Source organism: Hylobates moloch, unplaced genomic scaffold (genome assembly GCF_009828535.3).
Source record: "Hylobates moloch isolate HMO894 unplaced genomic scaffold, HMol_V3 SCAFFOLD_16, whole genome shotgun sequence".
Taxonomy (NCBI): Eukaryota; Metazoa; Chordata; class Mammalia; order Primates; family Hylobatidae; genus Hylobates; species Hylobates moloch.
Window position 1 is genome coordinate 58,946,397 of NW_026652291.1, and position 18,428 is coordinate 58,964,824.

At 36.7% G+C, this 18,428-nt stretch overlaps 1 gene segment (V, D, J or C); it reads left to right on the forward strand.

Moving 5' to 3' along the window:
- Positions 1-14,373: 14,373 nt before the first annotated feature.
- On the forward strand, positions 14,374-14,944 carry LOC131381454 (T cell receptor alpha variable 14/delta variable 4-like). The segment is given in 2 exon segments: positions 14,374-14,422; positions 14,589-14,944. Coding segments are annotated over 2 exon segments (405 nt in total).
- The last annotated feature ends 3,484 nt before the right edge of the window (positions 14,945-18,428 follow it).

The window sequence follows — 18,428 nt, forward strand, 5'->3', positions numbered from 1 at the left end:
TCTTTAAAGACCCTCTTTTCGAGTACCGTTACATTCTGAGGTACTGGGGGTAAGGGCTTCAATATGTAAATTTTGGGTTGGATAGAGCCCAGTCCATAACAACTCTCCAAGTAAATATTACATTCACAAACAAGACAGTTGAAACCTTTCTTTATGCAATGCTTTACTAATTTCTCGTGCACACAAAGATCATGTATAATTTCGATGATGATATTTTCCTGTATTGAGTGTCTTTCTAGAGGAATGAGAAATGTGCAATTATAAATACAGATAGCTTATAAAATATTCTAAATTGCAAAAGCCAGTGATAAAAATTAAAAGCTGTTTTTCAGACTTGGCTTCTTTTTCCTCTGCTCCATTGGGGTGCAGAATTCTCTCATGTTTAGATTTGCTCTTTTCTGAAGATAAATCCTAATTTCTCCTTGGTATTTTATCTCTGACAGTTTTCCTTTCTTTCCCCATTCTGTTTTCTGCCTGCAAGTTATTTTTCTTACCTCTGTCTTATCGTTTGTCTAATATTAGATTCTACCTGTGCAGAAGCCAATTTAGCTAACTTGCTATTTTTCTCTTGCACTCCTCCTTTACCACCTCATCAGCAGAACTGACATTTAAAAAAGAAAAAAGAATTGAAATTCTTTTGAAGTCGTTTAAGGCAAGTGCAGTGGATTAAGTGGATGAGGAAGGTGGCCACAGTCCTTAAACACAGGGGCAGCAGGAAGAATCCCATCCTACATGCTCAGCTTTCTTGAGGACTGTTTTCTGTTTTTTCAAGTAGTATGTATCAATATTTTAAATTTTGATTCAACCAGATAATCTTTTTTAAAAAATATACGTTTTGATTGCTGACATGCTTGGATTCATTTTAAACATATTTGTTTTACGCAGCGTTCTCTTGATATTTTCTTGTTTCTTTTTAGCCTGTCCTCTTGCATTGATAAAGTTTGATTTTTCTTCATACTGCTTTGAAAATGTGATGTGTATTTCTGTTATGATAAGTACCCTTGTTATACAAATGTATAGAAATATAATATACATATAAATGTATGTATATATGTGTATGCATATATAAATCTAATTTTTATGCCCAATGTTATTCTTTTTTTTTCCTCAGTGTTATTCTGTAGCATTTTTTCCTTGTATGTCCCAGTCCTTCTCCTTTACCTCCTGCTGACTTATGAATTTTAGAATTACCTTCGTGGCTGATTGGAAGAAACTACACATAGCTCTATACATCAGGACAATAATTTCAGTAAGATATTATGAAATGAACAATAAACTATAGCTCCAATGTACATTAAGAAAAGTAATAAAAAAGAAAACCATCCGACACAATAATTGCAAAATGAATTTGCTCCCTTCATCCTCAGAGCCATTGTCCCTGATCTTCCTTCTGCCTGGAGTGTTTTTCACCATTAGCCACATAGATCCCTTCACTGGCTCGTAGTCTTTGCTCCTGGAGAAACATGGGAACATGTGAATAAAGTAGAATGCTCAAAAAGTTTATTTCAGCGTTGTATTTCATAGTTAAAAAAAAAACCATTGTATTAGTCCATTCTCACGCTGCTATAAAAATGCTGAGACATGATAATTTATAAAGAAAAGAGATTTAAGTGGCTCACAGTTCCACAGACCATACAGGAAGCACAGTAGCATCTGCTTCTGGGAGCATTTACTCAAGATGGAAGGTAAAGAGGGAGTCTTTGTCTTACATGGCAAAAGCAGAACCTAGAGAGAAAGGGAAGGTACTACACACTTTTAAACAACCAGATCTCAGGAGAACTCAGGACAGCAGCAAGGGGGAAATCCACCCCCATGACCCAATCACCTCCTACCAGGCCTGACCTCCAGCACTGGGTGTGGAATCCTGATTAGGGAAAAGGAGTCAGGCTGACAGAACCAGGAGAAAGCAAAGGGATAAAGCAAATAAGCTATAGGTCTGCCTTTTTTTCATGGTCCGGACATATAAACAGAAAGAGGAAGCAGATAAGCTATAGGTCTTTCTTTATGGCTCAGGACCTATAGCTCTCCTGAGCAAATAACATACATAACTCACAGACTTCCTGCTTCTCATCAAACACCTCTGTCTATCATCAAAAACCTCACTTGACAGAAGAATGCAAGTTAGTTCCTTGCTACCTTGGCATTACCAGTGCTGCATGCAGCACTCTGCAACCCAAAAACATCCTATAAAATCTCCAGCAGGCCTTTGTCTCCTTGCCATCAGCTCCTCTTCTGCTGATTGCTCCCTGGCAACTACTTTCATACTTTCTTTAATAGATCTGCCTTTCTTTATCTACAACAGTCTTGGTAAATTATTTTATCCCCACACCACGAGCGCAGGTAGTCATCACTCACCTGTGACATTGGGGATTACATTTCAACATGAGATTTGGGCAGGGACACAGATCCAAACTATATCACACATCATCTTAGGTCTTCATCAACAGGGAGAGGACTATATAAACTGAAGTATATCTCTAATAGGGTGCAATGTAGCAGAAGTTCCCATATGTGTTAATATGATAAGCTCTGCAAGATATATTATTGAATTTATAATGTGAGTTACAAAAAGGTATACATGAGATGCATCATTTGGTATTAAATTTTAAAATTATAAATGAAATACTATTTATTTTCAGCATTTTTTTGTATTTAGTACATGTATATAATGCTATAGTAAAACATTTGGAAGTATCAACTCCAAATTGATAAGATGAAGGGAGAATTAGGGTAATGAGTGATGAAAGAATCAGAATTGGGAGTGGTAGTAAAAGTGGATTTTCATCTACCTGGTATGTTGTATTACTTTTAATAATTTCAAATGTTTATGAATTCTTTCTAATATTAAACCAATAAAAAGTCATAAAAGCCATCATAAAGGTTTATCCATATTCTATTCTATTATCCTCACGAAAAAGGAGGGAAATTGGGAAACGACCACACTTTTTATAAGGTCTTGTCCAATCTTCCTAAGTATTTCTCCCACCTCTGGGATCATATAGCTTTTAGTTCACACTCTGCTTAGGATCCCACTCTTTGATTTTATTATAGACATATGTAGTTTTGTACTCTTCAGTAGATTATGAACTAATGTCTCATCACTTTTTATATACTCTTAAAACCTAATAAATTAATCACTTATGGTAATACTTCAAAAAATCTTTTTGGATTTTCTAAAACAAAATCAGAGAATTCAAATAAATACCACAAGATGGGAATTGTCAAATTATTTTAAGATATTAATTTCCATGAAGTGGCATTTTAAAAGTGGTAATTGGTTCACTGTTAATCCCCATTCAATCTAGGCAGTTATATTGTTTTCTGACCACCTCCATTTCCTTCATAGGAAACATGAAGTGAATGGGGCTGTGTGTGTGACTGCTGAGGAGTTAAGTTGGTGCAAAGTGGTCTTTGTTGATGGTTTCAGTCCACTAGGGGGCACTCTAGGATTTCCAGAAATGAAGACTTTTTCTGATAGTCTCAGAGGATGGAACAGGATACAAGAGGGCATGCGAGTCAGTCAAATCACAGATAATAGAGAGCTGGGGCAGGGAGGAGGGTGATGTGTGTGTAAAGTTCATCTTAGGTTTTCAGCTCTGACATTCTATATAAAACCTCAGAAAGCTGAAGTTCATAGGTCTATAAATCCATTGTGAGGATGATTCTGTAAGCAGAGGTAAGGGAATTGGAGTTTTACTGGGCATTGGGAGCATGGATGTTCATTAGAAAACATCTTCATTCCATGTTTTCAGTCTCTAAATTTTTATGATTAAAATTCATGAAATTCACTGACCTGGAAATTATTCTAAATACCCCTGATATCTGATCTTTTCATGTATCTTCTCTGAGACCAGAAGGAACAAGAATAAACAGAAGAGAAGAAAATAGGAATAAAATAAGGATCAAGAACAGAAAGAGAATAGGGAGGGGACAATATTTAATTTGACCAGCAATGTGTGGCCTGATCAGAACAGCTGTGAGAGCCTGCAGGGTGTGTGGGGAAAGGTCTGGGCAGAGGAAGGGGAGAGGTAGAAATGAAATTAGAGTGGATATCATACACACATCCTATTTTTCCTCTAACCAACCAACCTCTAGTTGGAAACATTTTCTACTACCACGATTTCAAGAAACTATTTATTTCTAAATTTGCAATGCATGCTATCAAATAGTTTTCCTTTATTAGAATTTTTGTATATTTGAATTCTCCAATTTTCTGTCAAACTGTGTAATTTGGGAAATGGGGTCTCTCTTCCCATTACTCTTTCAAGCTCTACTCAACCTAGCTGAGACACAGATGCTTCTGAGAGGTATCATCCCCCTTCCTCACATACTATCCATAAACTACTCTTACATAAAGTGCTCTTTTTTTAAAAAAAAAACCTATATCTTCGTACATTAGAAATATTGCCTCCTCCTCTCGTGAACTATTCACACCCACAGATTTGGAGAGATTGCTGTGCCGTCTCACTGGGCCACTGTGGGTGGTTTCCTGTTCAGATGATTTTTTAAACTTACGTTTTTAAACTTAAAAACTTTTAAGTAAAAGACTGATCATGAACATTGCAATAAGACATGTTGAAGAGTTATCTGAATCCTTCAAAAAGTTTAGAAACTCTAGTATTGAAAATTAATACATTACAATTTGAATATCTGCAGGTTTCAAAATAGAAATTAAATATAAGGGTAGCAGCTTGATAGAAAGGAACATTATTTTCATGCGAAGTTTTGAATGACCCAGTTATTGACATAGCGGCTAATTTTCAAATTAATTTTTCTTATAGTTGAAGATACAATGATAGAATGCACAGTGAATCATATACATATCAGGAAGCCACTTTGTTACTTTTTAAAAAAACATTCATTTTTTAAGAGAAGCGGTCTTGCTCTGTTGCCCAAGCTCAATTGCAGTGGCACAATTATAGTTTGCTTTAGCCTTGAACTCCTGGGCTCAAGTGATCCTCCTGTCTAGGTCTCCCAAAGTGCTGAGATCACAGAAGACCCTGTCTCTGCTTCTGAAGGAGCCCAAGGATTGGTTAGGGTAACCTCAGACCCACTAGATTGCATGTGGGCCTGAAAATGGTCTTGGAGTTCCTTGATGCAGGATAATTTCTGCCTACTCCATGCTCTATGTTGTACACAATCAGTCCTCAGTAAATATTTGCTCTGTTAAATAGTATAAAAGAATTTTAGACCTATAAAAGCATTTAGAAACCTTTTAGTTCAACTTCATTTTACAAACATGGAAACTATATCCAAGATGCCAGTATGAAAACATTAGATAGTAAATGATCTAGGAGTAGAAAGAAACTGGATTTCCTCACTTCCTCCTTAGCGTTCTTGCTCTTGCCTATTCCTGCAGGAACATATTGTTGAACAAAGAGAAACTATCTAATGGCAGCCCTACCAGGTTGACCTCTGCATTTTGGTTCCAGGAAAGCCTTGGTTCAATCACTTTGACCATGAGAACGGAGAGTTCCAGTTTGTGTAAACATTTACCACTTTGGGCAAGAAAGATACTCAGGCTGAGCCACTGTTATTCTACCATGAAATCAGTTCATGACTCACTGGCTGCTGTAGGAGTGAACCAAACATGATGGTGCCACCCTCAACCCCCAGAGGCCTTTCTAAGGGCTTTCCTAAAAATAGTAAGATATATTCATGATGCTGGGTGGATACTCCTTGAAGGAAGGATGTGGACATAGTGAGCATTACTCTACATTGTCAAAAAATAACAATTAGAATAGGGAAGCTAAGGGTAACATGTCCTCATGTAGCTGATAGTTCATGAAGGTGTGAGAAAATCTTTTCTGAACCAACACATTGACAATGGGTTAGGTAATATTCAATGAGATAATCATAGGATTGGGAATTTTGTCCAGGGGATGGCTATACCTAAGGCATAGTTAATATGTGGAATACTATGATCCATATGAGTGGTCATATTTAGACCATTACATTCAGTTCTTAATGCTATACTCAAAAGGCCAAATATTGACCTAAATTATCTGTCACCAAAAGGAGGGAAACCCATCCAATAAAGGATTTGAGAATTATATTGTATGAGGAATGAGTGAGAAAAGAGAAAATCCTTAGAACGGAGAAGTTTTACATATGTAAAAACACACATTTTATGTATACATATCTATATTTATATATTTTAGTTGCTATTTTTCATCATAACTGTCCTTACATACTTAAGGGTGCAAGATGTGAATAAGAAATTATATTCAGTCTCTGTAATTCCAGGGGCCTAGTGAGTACAAGTCACAGGAAATGCGCTTTTCTTCTGGAAATGAGATAGTCTTGGTATCTGAGGAAGCATTTCCCGTGGTCACTTATTTAGTTTTGCACTATCCCTCCTAGAGGACACAGGCAATATTTTGGCTTCCATAGATTTAGTTTTACAGAAGTAATCAGAACATATAAAAAATGAAAGTAGATAAGCAATGTTTTTTTGGCAAGAAGAGATAAACCCGGAAATGTACAAGACTGAAGGACTTTATCAATATCTTAGGGAAGAATATTGTAGTGGAGTTCGGGAGAAAAATGGCAGATATGGAATCTGAGCTAGCAATGGCTAAGGCAAGAGCAGTCCATGCCAGATGAGTTGTCTCATATTTTAGAGGCAAGTTCCACTGAAGATATGAGTCAATCATTGTATTTAAGGACATGCCATATTGATATCATTCATTTTGATATCAGAAATTAAAAGCATCTTAACAAGAAATTTACATGTAGTTTCACTTTTGGAGCCTGCAGCCTGAGGTTTTCTGAGAATTTCTCCTTGTTTTTTTCTGCACTTTGCAGAATACAAGCCACATAGCAACAGGAAAAGACTTCTTAAAACATGCCAGATTTCTCCTTGCAAACAGCCCAATCTATGGGTCAAACTGTTCCTGTTGTTGGAGTATTTAATAACTGATGGAACTTGTCCCCCTCCTCCTTATCATTGTACTTTAATTCTTTACCTTTTATCAAAGCCATCTTTACCAAAGAAAGATTCCACATTTTGACTGTTGGTACTGTCAAGGCTCTGGGAATAGAAAGTCATGGGGAAGACCAGTCTGGGAGAAGCAGAACCTGAGATAATACGCACGTGAAATATTGAGTGGTCCTCTCTCTCTTACTCTTATCTTTGGCTTACATATTCCTTTAAGAAAGAGTTTTCTCCATAACAAACAAATCATGATGATAGATTTGACTGCAAGGGAATGTACTACTTTTCTTTGTCCAGGAGAGTGAATCATGGTGCTTTCCTGATTTCAAACATGTAAACTTGGTGCATCATTGTATAAACACCTGCAACATCTACCTCTTTCCAACTTTTTAACGATGACTCATTAGTTTGCATAAATATCAATCTTGATATCTACATTCTTACTGTGAACTTAATCTCAGAGTGAAGATTTTATTTCTTTGACCTATTGCTCCTTTTGTGCACCTGAGTCCCTCATAGGGTTATAGAAAAACATTCAAACAGGCCGGGCGCGGTGGCTCACACCTGTAATCCCAGCACTTTGGGAGGCCCAGGCGGGCGGATCACGAGGTCAGGAGATCGAGACCATCCTGGCTAACACGGTGAAACCCCGTCTCTACTAAAAATACAAAAAAATTAGCCGGGCGTGGTGGCGGGCGCCTGTAGTCCCAGCTACTGGGGAGGCTGAGGCAGGAGAATGGCGTGAACCCGGGGGGCAGAGCTTGCAATGAGCCGAGATCGCGCCACTGCACTCCAGCCTGGGCGACAGAGCGAGACTCCATCTCAAAAAACAAAAACAAAAACAAACAAAAAAAAACATTAAACGGCAAGTTTAGTAGCTACGAATGTGACCACAAGATGGCAGTGCTTCTCTGCTGATGCAGAACACATGGAGGGTTCATTTTAGTGGGTTCTGATTAAATAGGTTTATGGCAGAAGCAGAGCCTTTTTCTATTGGCTGAGTAGACAACGTGAGAAACCACTATGATTGTTAGAGGAAAGAAAGGAAAACCCGATGATGGAAATAGCTCTTATGGCTGGAGATTGCAGGTTTATGACTGATCCTACTTGGGAAGAACAATGATGGCATGCATTCGAGCTTTATTTATGTACTTGTGGCTGCAGCTGGACTGTGAGTTTAGAGTTTTGGGTAACACGGTATATTAGTTGATGATTTTGAGACGTCCAGGGGGAAGACTTGCTTTATTTAGGCTTCCTCTAGTTACTATAGAAAAAGAAAATTCTGGAGAATAATAACTTGATAAACCTTTCTCTTTTTCTTTCCGCACAGGGGTGAGCAGAGGAGAGAGTGTGGGGCTTCATCTTCCTACCCTGAGTGTCCAGGAGGGAGACAACTCTGTTATCAACTGTGCTTATTCAGACAGTGCCTCAGACTACTTCACTTGGTACAAGCAAGAATCTGGAAAAGGTCCTCAATTCATTATAGACATTCGTTCAAATATGGACAAAAGGCAAGGCCAAAGAGTCACCGTTTTATTGAATAAGACAGTGAAACATCTCTCTCTGCAAATTGCAGCTACTCAACCTGGAGACTCAGCTGTCTACTTTTGTGCAGAGAATACACATTGCTTTCCAGGCATCTGTAACCATCAGCCAAACCTGAGATGGGAGGTGAAGCAGCATCCCCTTTCCTTTGGAAAAATTTTAATTACAGCACTTGTCATTTTGTTTGTTCATAAGTGGAAACTAACATATAGATATTAAAACCATGTAATAAGGAGGCTAGATTCAAAGTGACCCAGAAAGGATTAGAGCATTTTGTTGGCCAGTTGATGCTTAATGGATTCCGTTTTTCAAAAAAATGTATGGTACGCATTTAAGTTAACAACATGAAGTTTTGGCACACATGTACATAGTAAAGTAAAGAGTCAGCTAAAGAGACGCATAGGGCAAGGTATGGGAAAAATGGCCCTGAGCTTCCATGCCTTCTCTGGTCTGCCACCTACCATGTGTTCAGCAATCAGGAGGTTCTGCTCAAGGGATCCTTACAGAGATTTAGTGATGTTGGATTTTGTAATCTAGTCTTTAAAGGTGACTTTACATTTGCTATTCAGACTCCTCTCCTATAAATAACCCCCTAGTGTCAATATTGCAGTCCCTATGATGGATAAATTTTAACTTTTAGTTTTCAAAAATTGCTTTTGTTATCTTTTTCTTATTGTAAAACATTACATGCCAAAACCAGATAATGTGTAAAATACAAAAAATACAAAATTGATAATTCTGTACTCAGATAGTTTTTTGCTAATATTAGGTTGGTGCAAAAGTAAGTGCTGTTTTTGCCATTAAAAGTCATGGCAAAAATAACAATTACTTTTGCACCAACCTAATATTTAGATTTGTTTCTTGATAGAGTCCCATTATAATTAGGATCATGATTTTTTCACCTATTCTTATATCTCGAATTGAGCTTTTCTCACTTCGTCAAGTCCTCTCCTCAAACACATGCTTTTTAATAGCTCCGTGAGAAATTTTCACGAGTCACAATTATTTTTATTTTCTTACTGTCTGTATCTGTGGTAAAATTCGACAGTCCCTTCTACCTGCTGTTTCTTGTTGGGAAAACGTGATGAGTTTTCCTTTAGACTCTAGTTTGGACATATACTCTGTGTGTGCGAGGGAAATTAAAACAGGAAGTGACTTTAAAATGTGAGCTTCAGATTAGAGTCATCAGTATATTCTTCTTCAAAATCTTATTGGTATCTCTTCATATTTACTCTCTCACATAATTAAAAAGAGTCATGTTTTTTTTTTTTTTTTTGAGAGGGGGCGTTGCTCTGTCGCCCCCCCGGTCGAGAGTGCAGTGGCGCAATCTCGGCTCACTACACTCCACCTCCCCCGGGCTCACGCCATTCTCCTGCCTCAGCCTCCAAGTAGCTGGGACTACAGGCGCCCGCCACCACGCCCGGCTATTTTTTTTTGTATTTTTAGTAGAGACGGGGTTTCACCGTGGTCTCGATCTCCTGACCTCGTGATCCGCCCGCCTCGGCCTCCCAAAGTGCTGGGATTACAAGCGTGAGCCACCGCGCCCGGCCAAGAGTCATGTTTTTTAATCACTGCTGTTTCTGCAGAACCTAGCATAAGCTTTTTCACATTGTTAATAATCAATAGATGTTTGTTAAAGAAAGAAAAAATGGATTAAACTATTGTATATTCAAAATTTTAATTTAGACTTTGTGGTTGAATTAAATGTATAATTTTATGTGTGAATAATTAAACTCCTGAAAATGTATATTTGAATAAGTTGAATATTTGAGAGCATATTTCTTTCCATTTATCTATGTCCTTCTTTTCCATAAAACTTTATTGTTTTAGGATAATTAAATTTTTTTCTAGACATTTCATTTTTATTGCTACCTTTATCTTTCTTTCTGAGGTATGTGGGAATGTTTTTAATAAATATTTTTCAGCTACCTTATTCAATTCTTATTAGTAAATTGCAGGGGGCATTTGGATAGTTAATTTATGCTAGCTTGTTCCAAATACCCCGCCTCACTTTGGTGTTTTGACTGCTTTAAACATTACGAGCGCAGTTTCCTTTTCAAAAGTCGTATCTTTTCGTGTTGTCAATAAAAATAATGGAAATAAAGAAGTTGCATAAATAATTAATTCCCTAAATTTCCCACCTGTGGTCAAGAGTAGGCTAATTTCAAGATCCCTCATATTATTCCTAAGGATGGATATAACTGGCGATTGGTAGGGTGAGAGTGATCCCTTCTGGCTGAGTTATGGCTGTTAGTTATTAGCTAGGTCTTATAGAAAAAGTCATTAGATTAAATTGGGGTTAAAAACAACTGAACAAGGAAGGTCAGTATTGTAGCCCAACAACTCAACTGGCTCTTGTTATTTCCCTGTCTATACCACTAGCTCCTCTCCAGAGAAGCAAGCTGACTCTTGATCAGTCCATTTCCTCCAAGAATGAAATGGAGTGAGTGGGAATCATGGCTTATAGTCTATTTATTTATTGCTTGTTTAGAAGAAAGAGTGTAATTACTATTGGCTTAATTGCTGTATCTTACTTGGTTATCAATTTTTCCAATGTAAGAAAAAAAATTCTCCAGCTAGAGTGTGCAAAGTCAGTACACAGCTTAGATCCAGACACATTCGAGCATTAAACTTTAAATGGAAAAGAGTACTGATGAGGAGAGACACTAGCAGGTAATAAAATTTACTGTAAAATTACCTTCTGAGGTTGGCATAGAATGAAGCAGATCAATGGAGCTAAATAAAACACATTGAACAAATACACCAAGGTTGATGTATTTGTTTGTTGCCTCTGTACAGACTTGTTGTCTTAAAACAATAGATACATATTTTTTTCAATCAGTTTCACTGGGCTGAAATCAAGGTGTCAGTAAGGCCCCTTCAGAGGCTGCAGAGAAGAATCTGTTTCTTGCCTCTTTTGGCTCTGCCAGCATTTCTTGGCTTGTGGTGCCATCACTCCAATCCCTGTTGCTATGGTCACATTGGCTTCTCTTCTTATGTTGTCAAGAACACATTTCCACAAGTTCAAAGGCAATATTTTGTTGAAAATTTTTTTGAATACCAAGTCACCCAGGTTTAGGTAAAGTAAAAGCTGATTAAATGAAAGGCCAGGAAGGAAAACCTGTACCTGTTGGTTAAAGGACTGTATTCAGTAATGGGTTTATTTACTGAATAAACCCATAAATTATGGGTTTATTTATCTATTAATAGTTTATTTAACAGATAAAAATGGGTTTATTTTTGTCTATTAAATAAAAATAGTTTATTTAATAGATAAAAATGGGTTTATTTATCTATTAATAGTTAAGTGTGTCAGAATGGAATATGTGTGGTTCAGAACATTCTGAGTAATATGGGCCTACTAGTGACCAGTTCATAGTGAGATGACACATGACTTTGGGATGGGGAAGAATGCAGGGCCGTTAGAGCTAAGGGTAATAATGCTTTAGGCCACAGGAGTTCACAGATGTCTGATAGGGTAATTAATTTTATTCTTAATAGTCATACGTTGTTTCAACATTTTCGGAGGACCAGGAGGTGATAAGAAAAGCAGAGTTTCTGAGTGAGAGCAAAACCTTACATAACTGTCCTAGAAAAATATGTTCCTCGACACACAGATAATTTGATTAGCACAGATAAGAAATGGAAATCAATTGATTTAGCTATTGTGAGTGCTGTATCTTTATGACAGCTGAGTGTTTCAACCCATGTAGAAAATAAAACAACTCTTACTAGTGCATACTCACAACCTCTTAGGGAGTAGAACTGTCTAAAACATACTCAACTGTTCCCTTAGGACAGTATTCCAATTCATATTCCATTTTTACAGTTTTCATGGAATTTTAGAGGTTCCAAAAAAGATATGAACTGTCTGCATTCCCTACTATTCTAGAAAAGTCTCCCCACAAATGTTTAATATTGCAGTCAACATGCCCCTACCGTGATGGGTGGTCCCTGGAGGGTATTAACAAGTGTTCATTGGCAATCATTTGGTTCCACCAAACAGCCTTTCTGGCCTTGATATATCTTATCCTCACTGATCAAACAAATCAATAATTCATCTAAGATGGAGTTATTGACATTTTCCATGGATGCGTCTTTAAGTTTCATAAGAGGTGCTTGCATAAGGACTTTAGTCAGAAAGCCAAGTTTAGCATGATCCCCTGCTCACGTATTTTTTTTCTAGCTTCTAAAGTGCCTTTCATACATAGAACTTTGTCTTCATTAGGAAATTTATTTGAATAGCATCAAGACATCAAATAATTTATGTATTTGTTGTCCATTTTTATAAAGATACATGAAATATATGAGAAGGTTAAAAAGAGGTAAAGAAGATTGAGAAACCTCATCAGCTCCATTATATTTGGAAGTTGTGAACTATGTTAAAGCATTGACTATCACTGTTTACATTTATCACAATTTGACATGCAAAAACGAGAGTCACAAGTTCAGCTACTTGCATTAATTTTACTTCTAAGAGATTGAATTTTATAATTGTCTTGGGTAGTTATTACATAATAAGTTTTGTGTTATTCCTTTTCAACTTTGAGTATAAGATATTAAAACAATTAATTCAGAAGCTGATATGAGACTGTCCAAAATATCTGTTTGAGTGTGGACACTTCTTAAATGACAAAAGAATAGTTAAAAGATTTATTGATTGAGAAGTGTATTGGAGTTGAACACTATGAAGATAAATGTATAATATTTCATAATTAGTCCACCAACTGGTACAACAAATAATGGATGCTTTTACAAAATAGATAATTTGTACTGTATGTGGTATCATAAGATTTAATGGTGATTCCTGTGAAAGATCTGAAGATGCTTCAACCAATTTTGACAAGGCTAAGATAAGCTATTTTAAGACAAGAACGATAAGCTATGGCTACTATATTAAGAAATAAATTATGGTAAGCAAGGCAATGACCTTTGTTGTTTGCAATGTTGTTGAGTAGTATCACTAGGGCGTGGCCTTTAATGTTCACACAGAAAGAAAAGTTTGTCACAATCAGTGATCCTGTAATCAGTTGTCCCGTATATGGGATCGTCCAGAATACATTCTCTTCAGAGCAGGGCATGCAGAATGAAGTGGCTTGCTGGGGCTTATTTGATGTCTGAATTGAAGTCATGGAAAAAATATAAATTCAAGGTTTGATAACCTAATAACCAAACTCTGATATCTAATATGATCTGTATGAACAGAGCTGGCTGTTTAAACTGAATAGAAAAGAGAATGGGACCTTTAAAACACAACTTGATATCTGAGGGGTTAATTCTAAACTCTTCATCAAAGAGAGATTTGTTTTTCTGCTGTTTGGCCCCAAGATTGGCAACTGGATAGGCATTGGAATTGAGGAGGAATACTGTTATATCAACAGATAAGTCAAAAGATCTGCAGAGATTTTTCCAGACCTTCTTATCGTAACATGATGTATTTGTACTTTAGGAGAAACAACAACATACATAGATGTGAGGCTAGAGGATTATTGTATCTTACATTGTCTCTATAATTCATTACAGGTATAAAATATGTGTCAATCTCCCAGTTCCATCACAGGTGCAATGATAAAGTACAGTAGTTGGTCAAATGATCATTTTTCCTCTCAATGTGACCATGTTTGTTTTCAGATTTGTTAACAAATGAAGAGTTGGTTGATCCAAAAGAAAGTTTGCATTGGGTGAGGTTCTCAGCTAGTACATAGAGAAGTGTGAGATGACACACACTAGTTTGCTACACCAGGAAACCTCTGTTTCCTGTTCTAGGGCAGCAGTAGCAGCAGCACACGGCCCAGTAACTCTTCTCTCACCATGCCAGGTTCACCTCACAGTACAGAGTCCTGAAAATAAAGAAGAAGATTTTTTTTTTTCATCTAGAAAAAGAACCAAACATGTCTCTTTCTAGCCTGCTGAAGGTGGTCACAGCTTCACTGTGGCTAGGTACGGATGGCCCAGTGGGAATGGACTTTCTGTTTGAACTAAGGACTTTGGAAGTATCTTTATGGAAACTTTGGGAAGGAGGGGGTAATGGGGTACAAAAATTGAATTTCTTTGTCCCAACCCACTTTATCCTTAAACTTTCAAATTCTATCTTTTTTTCCTTCAGGACCTGGCATTGCACAGAAGATAACTCAAACCCAACCAGCAATGTTTGTGCAGGAAAAGGAGGCTGTGACTGTGGACTGCACATATGACACCAGTGATCAAAGTTACAGTCTATTCTGGTACAAGCAGCCCAGCAGTGGGGAGATGATTTTTCTAATTTCTCAGGCGTCTTATGACAAGCAAAATGCAACAGAAGGTCACTACTCATTGAATTTCCAGAAGGCAAGAAAATCCGCCAACCTTGTCATCTCCGCTTCACAACTGGGGGACTCAGCAATGTATTTCTGTGCAATGAGAGAGGGCACAGTAAGAGAACCGTCGGAGGGAGGTGTACAAAAGCCCCGGGGACCTGCTTGAGACCTCCACCTGCTGCAGAACCAAGGCGGGAAATCAACATCACAGACAGGAAGTGGCTATGGCTGTGGCAGCACAGATGCAGTGTTGTAGGAAATACACTCACTCTAAGAAAACACCTCTTTAAGTTCATAGACCATGATCAAAGTTATCATTAATTAAGAACTTTCTTATCCCTGAATCTTTGGTTTAAAGTTTAAATATACCAAATTTGTGACTGAAGATTGAAGAGAAAAAACTGAGACAATAAACAATTTGCCATTTGGCCACTAAATTGAACTGGATTCAAAAACATGTGACAGAAAAATCATTAAAAATCTCTGTGAATTTTCACATCAATTTGTTCAGTAAATACTGGGGATCTACAAAAAGTTCACGAAAAATATGTATTATAAAAACTATTTTTGGATTTCAATTTTTTTTTGCACCAAAATGAACTTACACTTAAATTGTTATAACATATGTAGACAGGATCTACTTCAAGGCACTAAGAAAAATAGGACAGCAATCTGAAAAGAACCCCTATTAGAGCAACAGATTCTGCTAAAATGAAGCAAAAGAAAGCTTCACATTTATGGTGAAGGTTGGGTAGTAGAATAGTGAAATCATCAATTCTCTATGAAACTTTACGAGGTCAATGCTCCAAATAAATCAGCAGTTTGCAAGTGGATAACTCATTTTAAGAAGGGATGAGACAATGTTGAAGGTAAAGCCTGCAGTGGCAGACCATCCACACCAATTTGTTTGGAAAAAGTTAATCTTATCTGTGCCCTAATTGAAATGGACTGATGATTAACAGCAGAAACAATAGCCAACACCATAGACACCTCAATTGGCTCAGCTTACACAATTTTGATGAAAATTAAAGCTGAGCAAACTTTCCGTTCAATGGGTGCCAAAACCATTGCACCTAGATCAGTTGCAGACAAGATCAGAGCTTTCAATAAAAATTTTAAGGAAGTGGGATCAAGCTCCTGAAGCATTTCCTTGAAGAACTGTAACAAGAGATAAAGCATGGCTTTACCAGTATAATTCTGAAGGCAATGCACAATCAAAACAATGGCTACCAAGAGGTGGAAGTGGTCCAGTCAAAGCAAAAGTGGACTAGTAAAGTGCAAAAATTATGGCAATAATTTTTTGGGATGCTCAAGGAATTTTGCTTGTTGGCTTTCTAGAGGGCCAAAGAGCAAAAACATTTGCTTATTATGAGCATGTTTTGAGATATGTAGCCAAAGCTTTAGGAGATAAACGCCTAGGAAAGCTCCACCGGAGATTTCTTCTTCACCATGACAATGATCCTGCTCATTCCTGTCATCAAACAAGGGCAATTTTGTAAAAGTATTGATGGAAAATTGTTAGGCATCTACATAGCCTTGATTTGGCTCCTTGGATCTCTTTTTGTTTCTTAATCTTAAAAAAATCTTTAAAAGGCACCCATTTTCTTTAGTTAGTAATGTAAAAAAGAACTCATTGACATGATTAAATTCCCAGGACCCTCAGCTATGCAGCAATGGACTAAATGGCTAGTATCATTGCTTACAAAAGTGTTTTGAGCTCGATGGAACTTATTTCAGGAATAAAGTTTATATTTTTTATTTTCATATTTTAATTTTACTTTACACAAACCTTTTGAAATCTCCTTGTATTCATTGTGTTATAGGCATTGTTTTAAATAAGAAAGGCATTGAAACCTTTTATATTTCCCTTCTAAATATATTATGTTATTTATATTGTTTAATGGATTAGTTTGATTTAGGTTTGTTTGCTGTGAGTAAATGGTACTTACATTTATTTTCTAAAAGTGTCTACTATGTGACAAACTTTGTGCTAAGAGCTCATTTCATCTTATTAGCACCTCGAATGTGGAAGAAATCAGTTTCCATAGTACAGATTTACCTGCCTCTCAACATTCTTATCCATGAAGTGATCATTATTTAGTGGCTTCCAGAATGACATGTGGAGAATTTTCCTCACAGAGGCACAAACCTTTTCATTTATATATAAATAAGACATCTTTTCTTCTAAAATGAATCACCATTTTTGAAATATATGAAATTTCCCTTTCACTATAATGTTTCCACATGGTTTATTTAGTTCCACTGATCTATTTGTTTCATTCTATGACAATCTCAGAATGTAGTTTTATAGTAAATTTTATAATCTCTTAGGGTAAATTAGTTTTCATCAAAAATCTTTTTCAAGATTTTAAAAAATAATTCTTGTGAATTTACTTTTTAGTATGTTAAAAGTTCTGTCACATTTTCCTCATGCTCAATACCCTTCTATTAAACTGACAAAACAAAAATGTCTAAAAACCAGAAAGTTGAAATTGCATTTAATGAATATGTTAACAAATATCAACTTGTTTTCGTATGTTTTTATTCAGAAAAATGATATTTTTTCTATTTGTAAAGGATCTTTTATGTTCTCTATTACATTGTGAAGTTTGTTACTTTTATCTTCATATGGATTTGTATATAACTGTTCCCACGCATTCATCTATATATATGCATTTTAAATGAAATTATCTTTTATATATTCATTTTTACTGATATTCCCAGTACAAACAAATGCTATTTAAAAATCATCTTGGTTATACAGCTAAGAGTTTCTAACTTTAAAGTACAGATAGTTTGCAATATATTCATACTACTTGAACCATTAAAGTTTATTTTACGAACCTTAACCCAACACCTAAAAAATAGCATGATAAAAATATTTACTCTCCAATTTTTTTTTTCCATTTTAGACGGAGTCTCGCTGTCTCTCAGACTGGAGTGCATTGCCACTGTCTCGGCTTACTGCATCCTTTGCCTCCTGGGTTCAAGCGATTCTCCTGCCTCAGCTTCCTGAGTAGCTGGGATTACAGGCGTGCGCCACCACCACATCTGGCTAGTTTTTGTATTTTTAGTAGAGATGAGGTTTCACCCTGTTGGTCAGGCTGGTCTCAAACTCCTGACCTTGTGATCTACCCGCCTCAGCCTCCCAAAGTGCTAGAATTACAGGCTTGAGCCACCACACCCAGCCTACTCTCCTATTAAAAAGTCAAGAAACAACAGATGCAGGTGAGGTTGTGGAGAAATAGGAATGCTTTTACACTCTTGGTGGGTACGCAAATTAGTTCAACCATTGTGGAAGACAATGTGGAGATTTCTCAAAGACCTACAGCCAGAAATACCATTTGACCCAGCAATCTCATTACTGGGTATATGCCCAAAGGAATATAAATCATTCTATTATAAAGATACCTGTACACGTATGTTCACTGGAGCACTATTCACAATAGCAAAGATGTACAATCAACCCAAATGCCCATCAATGACAGACTGGATGAAGAAAATGTGGTTCATATACACCATGGATACCATGCAGCAATAAAAATAAATAAGATCATGTCCTTTGCAGGGACATGGATAGGCGTAGAAGCCATTATCCTCAGCCAACTAACACGGGAACAGAAAATCAAACACCTCATGTTCTCACTTAT